The 20,399-nt window shown below is 53.9% G+C and overlaps 1 protein-coding gene across 5 annotated transcripts in view; it reads left to right on the top strand.

Annotated features, from left to right (window-relative positions):
* The window catches only part of SUSD3 (sushi domain containing 3), a 28,322-nt gene extending 17,950 nt beyond the window's left edge, over positions 1-10,372 (top strand). For 3 of the 5 annotated variants that reach the window (XM_033236733.1, XM_033236734.1, XM_033236735.1), the window contains 4 exons: positions 81-269; positions 2,169-2,316; positions 3,784-3,915; positions 9,777-10,364. In XM_033236733.1, the coding sequence (XP_033092624.1) occupies positions 81-269; positions 2,169-2,316; positions 3,784-3,915; positions 9,777-9,987 (680 nt within the window). In that variant the 3' untranslated portion in view covers positions 9,988-10,364. Of the gene's footprint in view, positions 1-80; positions 270-2,168; positions 2,317-3,783; positions 3,916-9,776 lie in introns of all 5 variants that reach the window. The other 2 variants (XM_033236732.1, XM_033236736.1) reach the window with 2 other exon arrangements.
* The last annotated feature ends 10,027 nt before the right edge of the window (positions 10,373-20,399 follow it).

The raw sequence follows: 20,399 nt of genomic DNA, 5'->3' as shown, positions 1-20,399 counted from the left end.
CCAACTCCTCCCTCCAGGGTCCTGCCCAGCCCCGCCCTGCGTGCCCACCCCCCATGCCTCACACCTGCCTCTCTCCCCAGGCACCTGCGCTCAGCTGCGGCTACCCCCGCAAGCCACCTTCCAAGTCCTTCGTGGCGATGGTGCTTCCGTGGGGACCGTGCTCATGTTCCACTGCCCCTCCAGCCACCAGATGGTGGGGTCCGGGCTCCTCACCTGCGCCTGGAAGGGGAGCATCGCTGAGTGGTCTTCAGGGTCTCCAGTGTGCAAACGTAAGGACCCCTCTCAGCTCGGTAGCTCTGGGGATGGGGGATGGCCCCAAATCCTGTCATGGGGATGGTGCAGGTGGGGATGGCGTGGGTGGGGATGGCGCGGGTGGGGATGGCGCGGGTGGGGATGGCATGGGTGTCTACTCACAAGGGCTGGGCCAGTGTGTAGGATCCCGTTCCCAACACTGACAGCTTGCTTACATATCAGCAGCCAACTGTTGGTCCTCAGCCCTCCCAGTGCCATGTTGGCAGCGTGGACCTGAAGCCTAGCAGTGGGCCTCCAATCCTGGCTCTGCTACTGACTTAGCCCCTCACTGCCAAGAGGCTGTGCAAGCTCTCTGAGCCAGCACGTTTTCATCTGTTAAGCAGGAAACTATGTTCATTCATTCATTCGTTCATTCATGTACACGTGGACATGGCAAACTTTAATCGGATATTTCATGTATCAGGAATGCTAAGTACTGGCAACACAGAAGGTCATGATGTGCCTGGCCCTGGAGCTCCCAGTCTGTGGGAGGAGATGGTTTTCTGGTTGTATTTGTTGTAAAGGTGTTGGAGGGTCCACAAGGTAGTCCCTTTTCAGTGCCCAGAATGACACTTCCAGAATGAAGCCATGTGTATCATGTTCATATGTTTTGTGCATGAAAAGGGCTCAGCGTCAAAATACAGTTTGGCAGATTCTGGGTTTTTATGCCGCAGGACTTCTCAGAGCCTTTAAAATGTTCACGTGCTAGGTGATTCTCTGAGAATGCGAGTGTGAGGATTAGATTTTGAGAGGCAGAAAACCCAAAATTCTGGGATTAACCATGATGGAGCTCAACCTTCAGGGTGGGCAGGCAGGCCTGTGTGGGCTCCATGGCAGTGGGAGCCAGGCCCATTCCCTGGCATGGCTCTGCTGGGCATGCCCTCAGCCTCATGATTCAAGGTGGCAGCAGCTGTGTTCCAGGCAGCTGTTATGGGGTGAGGGGTGCCGGGGCCAAAGGGCAGGCCCCAGTATCTCAGGGAAGGTTCTTAGAAGTTGTCCCACATCACTTCTTATCCTCCACTGGCCAGAACATGGTCCTGTGACCACTGGGAAATGTAGTCTCCATTCTGGGTGGCCAGCATCCACTAGGGAGCATGGGAAATGGGGACCAGGGGACAGGGCCATGGCCCCTACTGGGGGAGTACATGGTGTTGCTCAAATTAGGATTCTGGGGCCTTTTTTAGCCAGAACGTCCAGTAGAATCTGATGGAACTAGTGTTTGGAGCATAGCTGAGGTTCCACAGCAGATAAATAGTATTTTGGGCCTTCCTGGAAAGTGACCTGAGAAGGAATATAGGCCCCCTGAAGAATGTTGCCACCTTGGGGCATTGTGAGAACCCAGACCACGGACTGGGCAAGGCCTCCTCAGCACTGTCTGTTGTCACCTCCTCTCTGTGCCCTGCCCTTCCTTCATTCCTCAGGCAGGACTCCATTGGGTAGGAGCCACGGAGGCCATCACTCTGAACTCGCTGCCAGAGCTTCTCTAATTGGCTGCTCTGCAAACTCCTACACACGCTACAAAACCCTGCTCAAATACCCCCTTCAATTAGCCACTCTGCATACTCCTACATACCCTGCAAAACCCTGCTCAAATACCCACTTTAATTAGCCACTCTGCATACTCTTATACACCCTGCTCAAATACCTGCTTCTTGGGGAGAGTCTTCTCTGATAGCCCCACCTCCAAATATAGCACAGATCTTTGCCTCAGCCCCCAGCACCTCACTGCCACCTTACCATGCAACAGGGCTCACTGAGGGCTGCCCAGGCCCTGTCCACACCCGGGCCCTGCCCCTACCACCCCTGAGATCCCCAACCCCTGGGCCAGGCAGATCTGGGCAAACCTCACCCAGGAGCTGTGGTTGTCTCCCACACAGTGGTGCCACCACACGAGACCTTTGGCTTCAGGGTGGCCGTGATTGCCTCCATCGTGAGCTGCGCCATCATCCTGCTCATGTCCATGGCTTTCCTCACCTGCTGCCTCCTCAAGTGCGTGAAGAAGAGTAAGCGGCGGCACTCCGACAGGTACTGTGGCCTCATGGTCTCAGGGTCCTCCCGGGAGGTGCCTCTTGGCACCATGGGAGGAGGAAAGGGCAGACTGTTTCATGGGAACCCCGGCACTGCCCTCAGGGCACGCACCCATTCCTACCACTGCTCTGAGCCTGTGTCTCACCAAGTGCTGCTCCTGGCCCCTGCAACAGCTACGGGCAGCATCACAGCTGGGGAGCATGTGGGCCTCCGAAGCCCTGCTCTTAGGCCAGGCCGTGGGTTCATGGGGAATTGTTTGTTTTTTGTTTTTTTTTTTGAGATGGAGTGTTGCTCTGTTGCCCAGGCTGGATGATCTCAGCTCACTGCAACCTCCGCCTCCTGGGTTCAAGCAATTCTCCTGCCTCAGCCTTCCTAGAAGCTGGGGTTACAGGTATGCACCACCACACTTGGCTAATTTTTTGTATTTTTCTTGGAGATGGGGTTTCACCATGTTGGCCAGGCTGGTCTCGAACTCCTGACCAGGTGATCCACCCAGTGATCTGCCTCCGAAAGTGCTGGGATTACAGGTGTGAGCCACCGTGGCCAGGCTGGGATTGTTTTATTCTTTTTCTTTTTTTTTGAGACGGAGTCTCGCTCTGTCACCCAGGCTAGAGTGCAGTGGCCGGATCTCAGCTCACTGCAAGCTCCACCTCCCGGGTTCACGCCATTCTCCTGCCTCAGCCTCCCGAGTAGCTGGGACTACAGGCGCCCACCACCTTGCCCGGCTAGTTTTTTGTATTTTTTAGTAGAGACGGGGTTTCACCCTGTTAGCCAGGATGGTCTCGATCTCCTGACCTTGTGATCCGCCCGTCTCGGCCTCCCAAAGTGCTGGGATTACAGGCTTGAGCCACCGCGCCCGGCCTGTTTTATTCTTAAACCTGCACACATATGCAGTATGCACTCTGCTGTGTTAACGGCCTGCGGGGCTGCCACACACGCCCCCTAAACCTTGAGGGGGAGTCACTGTCACTGCAGACGGAGGGCTGGTTGGCTACAGCCCACCCGCGAAGTCCAGCTCTCTGTCAGGTTTTTTCCCCGTGGTAATTTATTATTATTTTTTGTTTTTATTTTTTATTGTGGTAAAATATCAATACATCAAACTTACCTTTTTAACGTCTACAGTTCAGTGGCATTAAGTATGTTCCCGATGTAGTGCAGCCATTAGCACTGTCCAGCCCCAGAACTTTCCACCACCTGTATTTGTAAGTAAAGTTTTATTGGAACACAGCCATGTTCATCGTCTCCTGGTGTGTGGCTGCTTTTGGGCTGCAGTGGCAGAGCTTAGCTGTGGGAGAAATCATGTGTCTCACCGCACCTAAAACATCCACTGCCCAGCTCTTTGAGAGGTTTGCCAGCCTGCGCTGGTCCTGCAGACGGTGCCGTGGGCCTACATGGAGCCCGTTTTCTCTGCTGTCAGGGACACACGTGCATGCTCAGAGTCCTTCCTTCCAAACTCTCCTCCAGGTCAGCCCAGCTGTGGTCCCAGCTGAGAGATGAGGACTTGGAGACAGTGCAGGCCGCATACCTTGGCCTCAAGCACTTCAACAAACCCGTGAGCGGGTGCACCCAGGCGCATGACAACCACAGCTTCACCACGTGAGCCCGGGTCTGGGTGGGGGGCATGCTGGGGGACAAGGGGTCCAGCTGGGTCAGGCCCCAGGCCACCTGCTGCTCCCACATGCTGAGAGCCTGAGAACACCTGGCCCACCCAGAACCTTAACTCCCATCTCTAAAACAAGAGGCTGGGGGTCCTTGCAGCCCTCTGTCCTAACATTCTAGGACTCAGAATTGCCCCCCGGATTGTTTTCATCTGGAGGGTCCACCCTCCAGGGAAGCGGACGCTTCTACACACCTGTGTTCCCTCCGCCCACACCCAGCGGGCTCTGCCCTGAGCTTCAGTCACTTGCTCTCCCTCCCGTGCTCTCTCCCTCTCCTTTCTCTCTCTCTCAATACACACATACTTTTTTTTTGCCGTGAACCAATACAAGGACATTCTTTTTCTGAGTCCAGAAATCTAATACTGATTGGCCGGGCGTGGTGGCTCACACCTGTAATCCCAGCAGTTTGGGAGGCCGAGGTGGGAGGATCACCTGAAGTCAGGAGTTCGAGACCAGCCAGGCCAACATGGTGAAATCCCATCTCTACTAAAAACACAAACATTAGCTGGGTAGTGGCGTGTGGCTTTAATCCCAGCTACTCGGGAGGCAGAGACAGGAGAATCACTTGAACCCAGGAGGCGGAGGCTGCAGTGAGCCAAGTTTGCGCCATTGTACTCCAGTCTGGGCAACAGAGCAAGACTCCGTCCCAAAAAAAAAAAAAAAACCAACAGAAATCTAATATCGATTGCATGTGGCCTGTCGAGTGGAGAACGTCTCAGTGCGGTGAGCAGCGTTGAGCGTGCCCACCCTTTGGTCCCTAATCACAGGCAGCACTCAGCCCCCAGGTCTCTGGGCTCCTTAAACTGGTATGGGCCTTCAGATTTTCATGGTATTGTCTTCTGAGGGCTCCAGGCCAGTGGTCCCATGCAGAGGCTCCTGTCTGGATCTGTCTGGGGTTTCTGTGTGACCAGGTCCAGCTGTGCACTTCTGGTGCAGGGCTGAGTGTGTAGGTCACAGACATGGGCCAGGCTGCCCCAACAGGCCACATGGAATGGGGTCTCTTGGCTGAGGCGAAGCCCCCCAGATCCCTCCACTGTCAGAGCCTGAGGAAGGGGCTCTGCAAGCGTCCCTCCACTGTCTCAGCTTCCTCCAACTCGTGGTCTCAGCGTGCAAGGGTGATCCTGCCAGATCTGCTCTTGCCTTGGGCATGACAGAATGGTGACTTTGTTAATTCTGTTGCACTTCTGACATTCCTTCTATCAGGGGTGAGGATGAGCTATTTTTTTCTTCCCTTTTTTTTTCCTTTCGATTTTGTTTTGTTGTTTTAGCATCACATGAACTCATGAATATTCTTTTCTGAAACTTTTATTTTGGGAAAAGTTCACAAATACACAAAAGTAGAATATTGTCACGGATCTCCTATCCCTGCCTCCCGTTCTCACGGTTACCAGCTCGGCCAGGCCACCTCATTCATGCCCCTTCCCCCGCATTATTTTCAAGCACACTTTTTGTGGGCTCCAGTTGTTCTTGGCAGTGGGAGCTCTGCCAAGCCATGGCCTGTGTCCTGATCCATCCCCATCAGTGTGTGAGTGCTGTCTGCTTTGCACAAGATGTTCCAGGCCCATCTCATGCTTTCTGTGCCCAACTCTGCGGTTCGCCGCTGCTCCGGGAGCCCTGTTTCTCTGGGTGGAGAACAGCACTTAGACGCCGGGGTCCGGGAAGCCATCGAGATGACATCATTGAGCTTGTGTTCCCTTCCTTCAGGCCCTCCCACTGGAGCCTTTTGAGGCTGCAGTGCACTTGGTCCCAGCCCTCGTGGCCTCACTGTATGACTGTGACAGCTCCATGCCTCGGGGTCCTCACCTGTAAAGTGAGGATTGCAGTAGCGCTCACCCTTCCAGTTGTTGAGGTTACCTGAGTCCAGGTGTGTGCCTCTCTCGCCAGGCCCAGGGGGAGAGCTCAGTGAATACTGGCTGTTAGTGTCGTTGCCACTCTTACGACCTTATGCAGACAGGGAAACTGAGGCACGGGGGGTGGTGATCTGTGCGGCCCTGGGTTGCACACACCGTGCTGGGTCTAGCCAACACCTGCAGGGAAGGAATTCACCTTTCTGTCTCCTTTTCTGGCGCTTCAGGTGTGTATTACATCAACACGGATGTAGCAGAAATGCTGCCATGGAGACTTCTGCACTTAGCAACACGTTCCAGGTCACCATGGTGGTCTGAGGCCTCCAGGCTATCATTCCTGACAGCAGCTCATTATTCCAAAGCTTCCAACATCTGCTAGACCCTCCCCTGCTGAGTGGCCAGGCGTGGTCAGTGTCTTTTTGCTTAGTGCTGCTTTTCTTTTTCTTTTTTTTTTTTTTTTTTTTGAGATGGAGTCTCGCTCTGACGCCCAGGCTGGAGTTCAGTGGCTGGATCTCAGCTCACTGCAAGCTCCGCCTCCCGGGTTTACGCCATTCTCCTGCCTCAGCCTCCCGAGTAGCTGGGACTACAGGCGCCTGCCACCTCGCCCGGCTAGTTTTTTGTATTTTTTAGTAGAGACGGGGTTTCACCGTGTTCGCCAGGATGGTCTCGATCTCCTGACCTCGTGATCCGCCCGTCTCGGCCTCCCAAAGTGCTGGGATTACAGGCTTGAGCCACCGTGCCCAGCCAGTGCTGCTTTTATTTTTCAAGACCACAACTCTTGGGGGTGATCCTAGGACTCGATTGTTTAGGCCCAACAGTCTGAGTATTTTATGACCACATTATTTCCCTGGGAGCTCTGGTACAAGTGAGTGTGGCCATGTTTTTCTGGTAACTGCATCATCACTGAGTGCTGACCATTTGTGTATCATTTGTTTCTTACAGTAGCTACGAGTTGTGTGGGTGGTTTCCATCAGCATTTCTTTGATGAATGTCGAGGAAGAATGTTTTCTCCAGCCTTGGCTCACCAGTGCCATTGCTGGCATTAGTCATTTTCTCGTTTTCTCTGCTGAATTACCTCCTAATGTTTTGTTCCATGTGTTGTGGGAGGGCACCTGACCCATCGATTGGCTATCAATTTATTAGGCCTCTTTCCTTTTTTTTTTTTTTTTGAGATGGAGTCTCGCTCTGTCGCCCAGGCTGGAGTGCAGTGGTGCAATCTTGGCTCACTCCAAGTTCCGCCTCCCAGTTTCACACACCATTCTCCTGCTCAGCCTCCCGAGTAGCTGGGACCAAAGGCGCCCGCCACCTCGCCCGGCTAATATTTTGTATTTTTAGTAGAGACAGGGTTTCACGGTGTTAGCCAGGATGGTCTCCATCTCCTGACCTCATGGTCCGCCCACCTCAGCCTCCCAAAGTGCTGGGATTACAGGCGTGAGCCACCATGCCCAGCTCCTCTTTTTTTTTTTTTGAAGACAGTCTCACTATGTCGCCCAGGCTGGAGTGCAGTAGTGCTATCTCGGCTCACTATAACCTCTGCTTCCTGGGTTCAAGCAATTCTCCTGCCTCAGCCTCCCGAGTAGCTGGGACTACAGGCGTGTGCCACTGTATCCAACTAATTTTTGTATTTTTAGTAGAGACAGGGTTTCACGGTGTTAGCCAGGATGGTCTCCATCTCCTGACCTCATGGTCCGCCCACCTCAGCCTCCCAAAGTGCTGGGATTACAGGCGTGAGCCACCATGCCCAGCTCCTCTTTTTTTTTTTTTTGAAGACAGTCTCACTATGTCGCCCAGGCTGGAGTGCAGTAGTGCTATCTCGGCTCACTATAACCTCTGCTTCCTGGGTTCAAGCAATTCTCCTGCCTCAGCCTCCCGAGTAGCTGGGACTACAGGCGCGTGCCACTGTATCCAACTAATTTTTGTATTTTTAGTAGAGATGGAGTTTCACCATGTTGGCCAGGATGGTCTCGAACTCCTGGTCTCAAGCAATCCACCCGTCTCAGCCTCCCAAAGTGCTGGGATTACAGGTGTGAGCCACCATGCCTGGCCCCCTTTCCTTTTTATTTTCGTTTTGTTGGGGCCATGGTGGTTAATACCTTTCCTTTTGGGTAGTGAGATATCCAAAGCCAGTTTCAGAGCTCCTCCATTGCCCTACCTGTGATCCCACTCCCCATTACAGCACTGAGACCACGTCATCCTGTGTCATAACTGGAAAAAGTGCCCATGGAATGGGGGAAGGAATAATTGCCTCTCAAGGCAACATGGTGTCCGGGATGATGGCAGCCACAGCTGCTGCTGCTGCTGCAGGGGCTTTGCTGGCCAGAGGGGCTCCCAGAGGTGCTGTTTGGGGCCGCACGTCTGCCTGGTCCCAGCACCACAGACACTGTCTCTTCCACTGCAGGAACTTGCGAAGTATGTGGTCGGACGTGCGCGTCCTGTCCAAGAGTGACCACAGATCTGTGTACAGAGCTGTGTTCATCTCCTGGGGGGAGTGAGACAGCCAGGGCAGGAGGGAGGTACCCTGACAGGGCTGTGAGAGGCTGGAGGACGCCGGCTTGGGGGACTCTGATAGTCAGCTCAAGAGGCAGGAAGTGGTGGTGAGGCTGAGGGGGGTTGGGAGGGGGACCCTTCGGGCAGAGCCCTTTCCCAGAGCTCTCTCACACATGGGGACCGCGAGCACTCAGCCCAGCTTCGTGGGGACTCAGAGAAGCCAGGTCCTGCCCAGGACTACGCAGCCAATGGAGGCAGAGTTCCCTGAGTCCCCAGCCCTGGGCCTCGGGCTTCCAGGCAGGATCCTCGGGATATGCCTGTTCTGGGACTGCCCACCCCTCAGGCAGGGCCCAGGCTACCTCCATAGATGGTAAATTTCCTTGAGCAAGGTGAGGTTTGCCTCTTGAGCTTGTTTTTATTTCATAAGTACTTCTCAGCAGTTGCAATGTGACAGGCACTGTTCTGAACTCTTTCAGATACTAACTCTTTTCACCTAGGGCTGGGTACTACCTTTATCCCATTTTCCAGGTGAAGAACCAGGCAGATTAAGAAACTTGTGTAGACTCCCACACAACCAGTAAGAGAGGCTGGGTGAAGTCAGTCTGGCTCCTGGCTCCCCGAAGCTGCCTTTTGTCTTCACCAGTTATTGATTCTTTAACTTTACTCATTGCATAAGCAGATCATTTCTTATTTCCTACTACTTGCTAGAGTTTTTCTGAGAATTAGTTGTGGGTGGGAGCTGTGGTCCAGGAAGGCTTCCTGGAAGAGGTGATGCCGGAAGTGAAAAGACTAAGAGAGCCTGCTTTGGGAGGGGAGAGAGACAGCCCCTGAGAGGAAGAAAGGGCAAAGGGCTGGAGGTGGGAGCCACCAGGCAGCCCACATGGAGCAGAGGCCAGTGTGTGTGGAAGCTGGAGATGGGGCAGGGCCAAGGTCTGGTCAGCCTGGGGAATGGCTTGGTTTTTGTCTGGGGGGTGGGAGAGCCACGAGAGGACTGAGGGTGGAGCAGGTGGGTGATCCAGCTCCTGGCTACCAAAGAGGCAGGCCTGGAAGGAGGGAAGATGTCTTCCCCTTGACCTCCTTCTCCCCAGCATCCCTTCTCTGCCTGGGACGTCCCAGGCCCTGGCCAGGCAGCGGGGTTCCTGGTGGTTTCTGCACACTCTGAATGAGTCTCAGGAAGTCCCTTCCCACACCTCAGAGGGCAAGTCTCTGACTCCTGGGCCACGCCCTGGTTGTGTGGATGAAGGACCCACTTGCCAACAGGGCCCAGCAGGGAGATGGAATGGCGTCTGTGCACCTTAGGGTGCAGGGCAGCTCCTGGCAGGAGGAAGCGAGCTCCCCAGTGCTCAGGTCAACAGTTGCCCCAGGCCCACTGAAGGCCCAGGGCCTGGGTACCTGGGAAAGTATGGAATTGGGGGTTAAACCCTATCTACACTCTTTTGCCAACTCATGCCTCCTCTCTCCACAGAGACTATGTTGAGAGCACCAGCAAGCTGGCCAGTGTGACCCGCAGCGTGGACAAGGACCCTGGGATCCCCAGAGCTCTGAGCCTCAGTGGCTCCTCCAGCTCGCCCCAAGCCCAGGTGATGCTGCATGTGGCGAACCCCAGACAGCCCCTGCCTGCCTCTGGGCTGGCCACAGGAATGCCACAAAAGCCCGCAGCATATGTCCTAGGGTGACCGTGCAGTGAGGCTGGCGCCCATGCTCCACACTGGGAGGCCAGGCTCACCCCACCAGCCAGTCAGCTGCAACTCCACGTGAACTCCACATGCATCCAGCTTGAGACTAATGAGTGGAATCAGCTTCCAGGTGTAGGGAGCCCTTGGGGGGCTGAGCTGACATCCAAAGCTGAGGACCCCAGCGGGAGTGTTCTGTTCCGACATATCCTGGCTGTAACGTGCTTTATAGTTATGGACTACTTGAAACTACTACTGAGGGTAATTTACCAGCTGTGGCCTCCCACTAACTAGTATTCCTTTAAAGAGACTGGGACATGTTTTAAGCAAATCTAGTTTTGTATAATAACATAAGAAAATAGCAATAAACTTCTTTTCAGCAACTACAGATGGCTACCTCAACATCTTCCTCCACAGGACGTGCCGCTTCCAAGTGAGGACCCATGGAAGGCTCTGCATCTGTTGTCTGTAAAAGTGCAGATGAGGGGTGTGAAGTAAAACTACATAATTATATCTAATACTGAAAACTCTAAAGGTTGGTTGATGTTAGAGTCTGCACAGGAGACTTCCCTTTTTTTGTTTGTTTTCAGGGCTAGTTTCTGTTCAACTCTGAAGAAAAAAATCTGGTATTGATGAGTGAGGAAGGAGTGTACTGAGGCGTGACTGACCTGTCTTAGTCATGGCCAGGTCTCCTTGGCCAAAACAGGTCCATTCAGTCAGTCAGTGGGGCTTAAGATTTTATTTCACAGCCATAGCACCCCCACATGGCAGCCTCGTGGCCTGGGCTTCCTCACCACATGGCAGCCAGTGTTCAAGGTGGAGTTGCAATGTGAGCACCAGGTGGAGGCCATTTTGCCTTTCAGGTCCCGGCCTCAGAAGTCTTGCTGTGTCTGTTCACTGGGAGTCGAGTGGGCCTTCTAATCAAGGGGTGGAGAGTTGGATTCCACTGCTAGGTGGGAAGAGTGCTGACTGGTGAGAAGACAATTGGCAGACACAATTTACAACCATCACAGTCACCTTTTTTTTTTTTTTCTTTTTCTGAGACAAGGTCTTACTCTGTCGCCCAGGCTGGAGTACAGTGGCGCGATCTTGGCTCGCTGCAACCTCCGCCTCCGGGGTTCAAGCATTACAGTCACCTTTAACCCAATCACTTGTCTTTAAGCAATTTTATAAAAGGTGATTAATTTTGGTCAGGCACGGTGGCTCACACCTGTAATCCCAGCACTTTTTGAGGCCAAGGGGGGCGGGTCACCTGAGGTAAGGAGTGTGAAACCAGCCTGACCAATGTGATGAAACCACGTCTCTACTAAAAGTACCAAGATTAGCTGGGCATGGAGGCATGCACCTGTAATCCCAGCTACTTGGGAGGCTGAAACAGGAGAATTGCTTGAACCTGGGAGTCGGAGGTTGCAGTGAGCTGAGATGGCGCCATGGCACTCCAGCCTGGGCAACAAGAGTGAAACTCCGTCTCAAAAAAAAAAAAAAAAGGCCCGGCGCGGTGGCTCAAGCCTGTAATCCCAGCACTTTGGGAGGCCGAGACGGGTGGATCACGAGGTCAGGAGATCGAGACCATCCAGGCTAACACCGTGAAACCCCGTCTCTACTAAAAAATACAAAAAACTAGCCGGGCGAGGTGGTGGGCGCCTGTAGTCCCAGCTACTCGGGAGGCTGAGGCAGGAGAATGGCGTAAACCCCAGAGGCGGAGCTTGCAGTGAGCTGAGATCCGGCCACTGCACTCCAGCCTGGGCGATAGAGCGAGACTCCGTCTCAAAAAAAAAGACTAATTTCTTACTCTCCCAGCTTCACTCCCAGAGGGGTTATTTGTATTGCAGGCCTGTGTATACATAGCCATGCCTACTGCAGTCGTGGTTGTAGACATTTCTCCCTGCTGCTGCACCTCTTGTTTGCTTCTACTTAAAATGAAGTCAGAGCTCATTCTGTAGCTCTCCGCCCTACCCTCTGTCTCACCTCTGAGCCCCCCATTTGTCCTAGGCCAGTTAAAACTACACCTTCAGCCTCCCATAATTCGCGGTGTGACCTGTCTCTGGCCATTGAGAAAAGCCACTGGGTTTGCCCTTTGATCTCTCCTGCTTCCTGCCTGAAGCCCAGCAGCCATGTTGGGGCCATGAGGAAGAGGAGCCAAAGGTCAGGAGGAAGAAGCCCTCACTCTCCATGGCTCCTTGCTGACTGAAGCTACACTTGTCATGTCCCTTAGAACCAGATACTTTCCTGATTCGTGCTGCACAGAGTTGTCCATCTGACAGGTGTCCCGATTTATGTGACACGTCCCCAGCCAAGGGATGCTTGGGTGGTTTCACGTTTCTGGCCTTCACATTTCTAGACACCTTGATACTAGGATGCCATTTCCTTTGGGTGGATTCCTGGAGTGGGACTGTGAGGCCAGAGAGTGTGCCTGGTGGTTTCCTGTCAAGTGCTGGAGCATCTCAGGGCCTCTGTGGGCACAAAGGGACACTGAGGCAGGGAAGCACGGATCCAGCCCTCACCAGGCCAGTGCAGCTTTCCTCTGCTGGGGCTCCTGACAGGCTCAGGAGAGCTGTCCTTGACTTTTTTGTTTGTTTGTTTTTTGTGTTTTGTTTGTTTGTTTTGAGACAGTGTCTCGCTCTGTCGTCCAGGCTGGAGCGCAGTGGCCGGATCTCAGCTCACTACAAGCTCCGCCTCCTGGGTTCACGCCATTCTCCTGCCTCAGCCTCCCGAGGCACCCGCCACCACGCCTGGCTGATTTTTTTTGTATTTTTAGTAGAGACGGGGTTTCACCGTGTTAGCCAGAATGGTCTCGATCTCCTGACCTTGTGATCTGCCGGCCTCAGCCTCCCAAAGTGCCGGGATTACAGGCGTGAGCCACCGCGCCCGGCCTCTCCTTGGCTTTTATGGGAGTGGGAAGTGGTGCCTCTTGGCTGCAGGCCTCTGGGGACCGGTAGGCTAAGCAGCAGGTCAGGGTCAGGGCTGGTGCTGGCCCACAGGCCCAGGCTGCCACCGCTGATCTGGATAGCAGGGATATTGAATCACTTCTAGCTCCTTAAAGGACTTAAGCAGCACCAAGGTTTGGCGCTGTTGACAAAAGGCTCCGGGCTCTCCTGTTCTAAGTTCTAGTCCCCATTCAGCCCTTTCTACCACTAACCCCCGTTGTGAGGTGGGACCAGGTAGGTAGAAGCTGTAGATCACCACCATGCAGGACAGGACAGGCCAGGTGGCTGGAGCTAAGGGGAGCCCAGAGGCCTCCCTTGAAATCTGAGGGGCCTGCAAAGGGAGATGGGTGTTTTGCACCCAGGTGGCTGACCCTGGGCTACTGGAGCAGAGAATAGGAGAACTGGGGTGAAGGGCTCCAGTTCCCAGTAGCTGACAGTTACAGAAATGGGTGTCCAGATGGCCGTGGAGGGGCTGCACTGGGCAGGAGGGCCAGAGGGGAGGAAATAGCATGGGGCGTGGCAGCGCAGAGCCATTGCCCAGGGGAGCTGTGGGGCATAAGCCCCTCACAGTGCAGCATGCTGGATCCCCTCCACGTCTGCGCCATGGCCTAGGGGTCACAGCTGGACCGAGAGATGGTACAGCCGGAGAGCAGAGAGCCAAGTACTCCCGCACGCATGGTCTGACAATGCGTGTAAGAGGACTTGGCTCTCTGGGCCTCTAGGATTTTTCTGGGGAGATTTGGGGCCAGCTCCCTCTTCACTTTGCTCCCAAGGCAAGGAGCTGGCCCTAATTCTCCCCAAAAAACCCTAGAGGCCCAATTCCCACTAGTACTGGGAACAAAGAAAAGGGACCGCCAACCGCTCTGATTTTCCCGGACACACCCCGCTCACTCCCACTGAAGGCCTTAGCACACGCTATTCCCACTGCCTGGAACGCTCGGCCCTTGCTGGCCACATGGCACATTCCCACACTCACCTCAGCTCAAAAACCAGTCACTTTTGTTATTATTGTGTCCATCAGGACTAGTGAGGTTATGCTACTGAAACGAACAATCCCCTGCATCTCGGGGCTCAGACAACCAAGTTTATTTCCCACTTGCACTCTGTGTCCCGGCTGGATTGGCAGGGGTGGGCTCCACTCCGTACAGTCACCAGGGACCCCGGCTGGTGGAGGAGCCCCCATTCCAGTGTGGGAGTCCACAGTCTCGTGGCAGGGGAAGAGGATACAATCCACAGACTCATGGCCTCTGTGCTAGGCCTAGGATGGAAGAGGACACAAGGGTAGCGGGTACTTGCACCAGCAATAAAATGCTCTGGTCTGGAGGGAGCACACATCGCTTCTGTTCATAATGTGTGGATCAGACTAAGCCACACCACAGAGTCACCGGGGGTCCCTCTCCAGGGGTGGTAAAGGAGTGGGGAAACAGCCGCGAGCAACATCCAGGCTACGATGGCATCCTCCTTGTCGTCTCCAGACCACTGAGGTCTCAGCTGTCTTTCAAATTCGGTGTTGGCGAGCCCCGTGTTTTTCAGTCGGGATGAAAGCTAAGTTATCAAAGAAACGTGACTCAGCCTTAAATACAGGAATGGTGCCATTGTGATAACCAGAAGGAGCTGAAAAGTTAGAGAATCGGCTTAAGGTGTCAAAAGGAGGCATCTTTACTCAGTAAAATGTAAGTGACTGGAGAAAAACATCATGTCTCCTGAACCAACCCTCAACAACTTGGTTACCTATGTGTTTCATTTTTCTATTGCTGTAGAGTGAATCACTCCAAAACTCAGTGGCTTAAAGCAGCAGCTGCTGCCGCCGTGTTATCCTGCTTGCTCCTGGTTCTGAGGGCTTGCTGGGCGCAGCTAGGTGGTTCTGGCTTGTGCCTCTCACATATGGTTGCAGTCAGACAGTGGCCAGGGCAGAATCTCCCAGACGCATGTTCACTCACTGGGTTTCAAGAGTAAGCAGCCCAAGAGACAGCAAGTGGGAGCTGCTGGCTCCTTGAGGCCTGAGCCTAGCACGATGTTCTATTGGTCAGGCAGTCCCAGAGCTCAGATTTGGATGCCCCCAGACATCTCAAACTCAGCATGGACAGAGCAGAATTCAGTTTTCCTCCCTCCTTCCCTACCTCCAGGCCAGAGCCCTTCCCTTTCTCTCAGGCCCCACAGCCAATCCTCCAGTAAGTCCTTTGGTGCATCCTCAAACTTCATCCAGAATCCACCCCTCCTCCGCACCTCAGAGCTGTAGGAGGGAGAAGCACCTTCGTCCTGGTTCAGGCCTCTTACCTGGACCATGAAAGTAGCCTCCTCATGGTCTCCCTGCCTCCAGTCAAGCCCCCGACCACAGTCAACTTACACACAGCTACCAGAAGGTTTGTTTTGTAAATTACGGCAAAATACACAAAAAGTGTACCTTTTCTTTTGAGACAGTCTGCTTTGTCACTCAGGCTGGAGTACAGTGGCGTGATCATAGCTCACTGCCACCTCTACCTCCATGGCTCAAGGGATCCCACCTCAGCCTCCCAAGTATCTAGGACTACAGACATGTGCCACCACGCCCAGCTAACTTTTTCACTTTTTTTTTTTTTTTTTGTACAGACAGGGTCTCACTATGTTGCCCAGGCTGGTCTTGAACTCCTGGCCTCAAGTGATCCTCCTGCTTTGGCCTTGCACAGTGCTGAGGTTACAGGTGTGATTACCATTTTAATCGTTTTAGGTAAACAGGTCAGTGGCATTAAGTGCACTCGCGTTGCTGTGCATCTGTCACCACTGTCAATCTCTAGAACTTTTTCATCTTCCCAGACTGAAACTCTGTCCCCATGGAACACTAATTCCCCATTCCCTCCTCCCCCCCAGTGCCTGGCAGCCACCATCCAGTCTTCTGTTTCTATGAATTTGATTACTTTAGATACCTTGCATAGGTGGAGTCCCGCAGTATGTGTCTTTTTGTAACTAGACTATTTCACTTTGCATGATGTCCTCAAGGTTCACCTTTGCTGTCGAATGGGTCAGAATTTCCTTCCTTTTTAAGGCTGAATAAGGCCACATTTTGTGTATCCTTTCACCTGTTTTTTTTTTTTTTTTTGAGATGCAGTCTCACTCCATCGCCCAGGCTTGAGTGCAGTGGCATGATCTTGGCTCACTGCAACCTCTGCCTCCCGGGTTCAAGTGATCCTCCTGCCTCAGCCTCCTGAGTCGCTGGGACTACAGGCGCCTGCCACCACGCCTGGCTAGTTTTTGTATTTTTACTAGAGATGGAGTTTCACGATGTTGGCCAGGGTGGTCTCAAACTCCTGACCTCAAGTGATCCACTCACCTCAGCCTCCTAAAGTGCTGGGATTACAGACGTGAGCCACTTCGCCCAGCCTATCCGTTCATCTCTTGATGGACACTTGGGTTGTATCCACCTCTTGGCTACTGTGAATCAGTATACCAATATCTCTTTTGAGACCCTGCTTTTAGTTATTTTGTGTATACAGAGGATTGTTAAAATATGTAAATCAGAGCAAATCACCATGCCCTTCCCCCAGTTTATAGCCCCCAAACCATGGGCTCCTAGCTGCCTGGCCTGTGTGACCCGGCCTAATATGCCCAGTCACTCCCTGTTATTGTTCCCCTTGCTCCACTCCAACCACAATATCACATTGGCTGTCTCTCAGGCACAGCAGGTTCACTTCTGCCTCCAGGCTCCTGCGTGTCCTGTTTCATCTGGAACACTTCCCCAGCTATCATCTAGCTTCCTCAGTGCAGCTAGGCCTCTGCTCAGATGAATAGTACATTCGTTATTTATTGCGTGGAACTGATTACCCCAAAACATGGGAGTTCAGACACAACAATCGCCATTTATTCTCTTTCACTTGGTGGGTCAAGAATTTGGGCCTTGCAGGGTGGTTCTGACTCAGGGTTTCTTATGCCACTGCAGTCAGATGTCAGCCAGGGTTGAGGTCTCATCTGAAGTCTCTACTGGGGCTTGGGATCCACTTCCAAGATGATTCACTCTCTCACAGTGAGTCACTGCTGGTTGTTGGCTGGGGGCCTAGTTCCTCTCCACACAGGGCTCTCTGCAAGGCAGGTTGAGCATCCTTACAGTATGGTGGCTGAATACCCCCAGAACAAGCTATCTGAAGATGCAAGTCTAAAACCATCATGCCTCTGTGACCCAGCCTCAGAAGTGACACCATCACCCCTGCCACACTTCACTGGCCACACAGACCAGCCTGATTGACTGTGGGAGGAGCCTACACAAGGGCATGACCTGGAATGTGAGGATTGCTGGGGCCACCTTGGAGGCTGGCAACCTCACAGGCATCCTCTGCCTCTTTCTTGGCCTGACCCACCTCCCTAGCTCTTACTAGATCAACATGCAGATGTGTGTTTGTGTCCTCTGGTAACAGGGAAGCTCCATCGAGGGGATAGAACTTCCTGTCTTCCCTGTGATCCAGCTCTGGGTTGGGCATATGTTTAGGAGATATTGTTGAATGAATTAATCAGTGGCTGAATGGATAAATCATGGCCCCTGGCCATGTGAGAATGTGGGAGGAGAATGTCCTTGCTCCTCAGTGTTCAGGTCCTTCATCACCCACCATCACGTCTTGGCCTGGATACAGTTGGCTTCAGCCATGAAGGTCTCCCACAGCTCATGGGGGCCTCGTGCCTCCTGCCGTGGCCTAGGAACACCGTCTTCAGCGTCAGCCTCTCGGGGAGGCCACCCTGTCATCTTTATAGCATCTGTCCTTGCCCTCCTATCCTTAACCCTAATTGTCAACACAGCTATCTCTGTGCATTCATTAAGTGCCTCCTGCACGCCAGCCTTTGTGGAGTGAACACTACAGCACAGATAATGGTCAGTGGGGAAACCATCATAAGACACGGCTAGCGCTCTGAAGAACTGAGACTGGGGGTGGGGTGTGGCGGCGAGTGATGTGGTCCAGAAGGGCCAGACTCCAAGCAGGGGCAAGGATGCTAGGCAGGGAGCTGGGGAGAACATTCTGGGTGGTCACAGCACACATGAAGATTTGTAAATGGCAGAGGTGGCTCCTGGAGGAACAGGAAGGCTATGAGCCCGGGGTGGGAGAAGAGGACGGTCAGACTCAGTGTTATGGCCTGTGGCCGCCATGTGGGTACTGGGCTGTGGGGACAAGGATGGGGCACGTCTCACATCTCACAAGAGACGTGAGAAGGCAGCTGCCACCTTCCAGGCAAGAGATAACAGGGATGGTGATCACCGAGGTGGGAGCAGGGCTGGGCTTGGAAGGCAGAGCCCACAGGGGCGGGGTGCAGGTGAGCAGAGGCCTGAGTGAGGAAAGGCTGGCCCTATGAAAACCAGGGGGAAGTGCCCCCCACCCAACCCAATGCAAAGAACCCCTGTGGAAATTAGCTTTGCCTGCATAATTTTAAAATTCTTCCTGCTTTCTAACGAGATCAAGCATGTGAATGCCAAGAAAATCTGAAAAAAGCAAACAGTAAGATGGAGGCCGTTCAGAGGAGCGGGTGTGTGTGTGTGTCAGGGCCCTGGCTTCTATGACATTCACAAAGATTCTCTGCTTGACCAAACTTTAGTCAGGCTCCTGAACTTTCTCCTTGGCCCACCTGTGAACTTCCTTATAAAATCCAGTTTCAACAAAGAATCCTCCTAGTGAGTTTAGCAAGAACTCCCCACCCTGGATACCTGTTCACCCTTGATACCCAATCAGGGTCCTCAACCGCACCATCCCCCGGGTGAGATCTCATCAGCCCAGGCTGTCTTTGCAAGAATTCTGTCAGCTGGAGTCCCCTTCACCCCGATGTTTCCTCTTCCTAATTTTCCATCCTCAAAGCCCCCTCCTGTCCCAGGTGTCCTTGCTGTATTTGGAGTTGAGCCCAGTTCTCTGCTGATGTCTCCCTTCCCTTATCACAAGAGTCCTGAATAAAAATCTGTTTTTACATCTGTAACCACAGTCCAGCTCTGGTTTTTCTTTGACAGTGTCCAAGGGCGGGACTTCCTGTCACACCTCAGTTCACTCCTCCTAAGGGGCCCCCCCACTTTCCCAGGAACTCACTTTCCATTTGGGGTCCAGGCAGCCATAGCTGGCAAGAGCTAGCCGGGAGGGAGGATGCATGTGCTATGCCTGGGGGAGGGGGAATGCCCAGGACCTGCCCTTTGACCATGGGGGTGACCATGCCTGCTTGTGGCCCCCGTGGTGGGCATCCGGGCTGTAGACCCCTGGCTGCACTAGCAGCTGTCCTGCTTTCTGCCGTGACCTTCCATCCCATAGGCTTGGAGGGCACATCCCAGAGGGCACAGGGCTTTTAGTGCCTGCATGCAGGATTGGGTTCCTTGAAGTAAATCCTCTTCAAGCCCTCAGGTGGCCGAGGAGCAGCGACTTGTACTTGGGAGGCCACACCTGGCTGCTAGACTTTGGGCAAGGGGCTTCATGCTGCAAGCCTCAGTTTCCCTGTCCCTCACATGGTCGGGGCAGTGCTGAGGGTGCAGGAGTGGTTGTGAAGGTGGGATGCTAGCTTTCCAAAAGGGGCTGGGGTCAGGGCTCCCTGAAGGTGGGCAGTGCATGGAGCCACTGTGGTCCCCACTGTGTCTCCCTTCCACTCTGTCCCCACCCTGATGGCTCTGACATCACTCAGGGGCAGGAGTGTGTGCAAAATAAACCCAGAGAGCTAAGTACTGGACGCCATAACAGTGTGATGGATGCAGAAGAATTGGGGTCAGGCCACATCCCTTTGGGGCAAAAGAGGCCCTCTGGGGAAGCCCCCTCTGGGTCCTCCAGGAGAGCACCTGGAGCCCAGAGCCAGCCTGGACTTACCCAGGCACACAAGCAGATGAGAGGCCTGAAGGGACCCACAGGTTGGGCCACTACCCTCCTGCCCTGGGACTGGCGCTGTCCATGGGCCTGGGGCAGGCTGGGTCTGATGGCAGCCTGGCCTCCTGGGGAGCCTGGGCAGGGGCTCACCTTCAGTGTTTAGGGACAGGGGTGGCTGCTGTGTAGTGGCCATGACTGGGCCCCAAGAGTTTTGAGGTTTCCAGGTGACAACTGCACCCATTCTCCTGATGCCCCATATGCTGGCCCTGATGGGAGGTCATGGCACAGGGGAGAACTGAGGCACAGAGACAGATGGCGCATGAACTGCAGGGACCACAGTGTTGTCCAAGAAGGGGACACTGTGTTGGGCCCCGATTCCGGGTCAGGCTCCAGCATCTCATATTAGAGCTGCTATGAGGGAACAGCCGACACAGGCAGAGAAGGAAACCGGAGGGCTAACTGCTGCTGCTGGCTGGGAGGGCGCTGCTTTGCTTCCCTTCACGGGTCTCCATCTCCTGGCTAGGGCCCAGTGCATTCACATCATATGGGGCTGGCGTCTTTTTGTGGTGGGCACCGGAGCTGGAAAGGCCAGGCCTACGAGAGAGGGAAAGCGGGAGGGAAGGTGGAGAGTTTGCCTGAGGTCACTCATTTTACAGTCCAGGAAACTGAGGCTCAGGCAGGTTAAGTGACCTCCCTAGTTACG

This window comes from Trachypithecus francoisi, unplaced genomic scaffold (genome assembly GCF_009764315.1).
Source record: "Trachypithecus francoisi isolate TF-2019V2 unplaced genomic scaffold, Tfra_2.0 Lachesis_group16, whole genome shotgun sequence".
Taxonomy (NCBI): domain Eukaryota; kingdom Metazoa; phylum Chordata; class Mammalia; order Primates; family Cercopithecidae; genus Trachypithecus; species Trachypithecus francoisi.
This window is presented reverse-complemented; position numbering and strand designations above follow the sequence as displayed.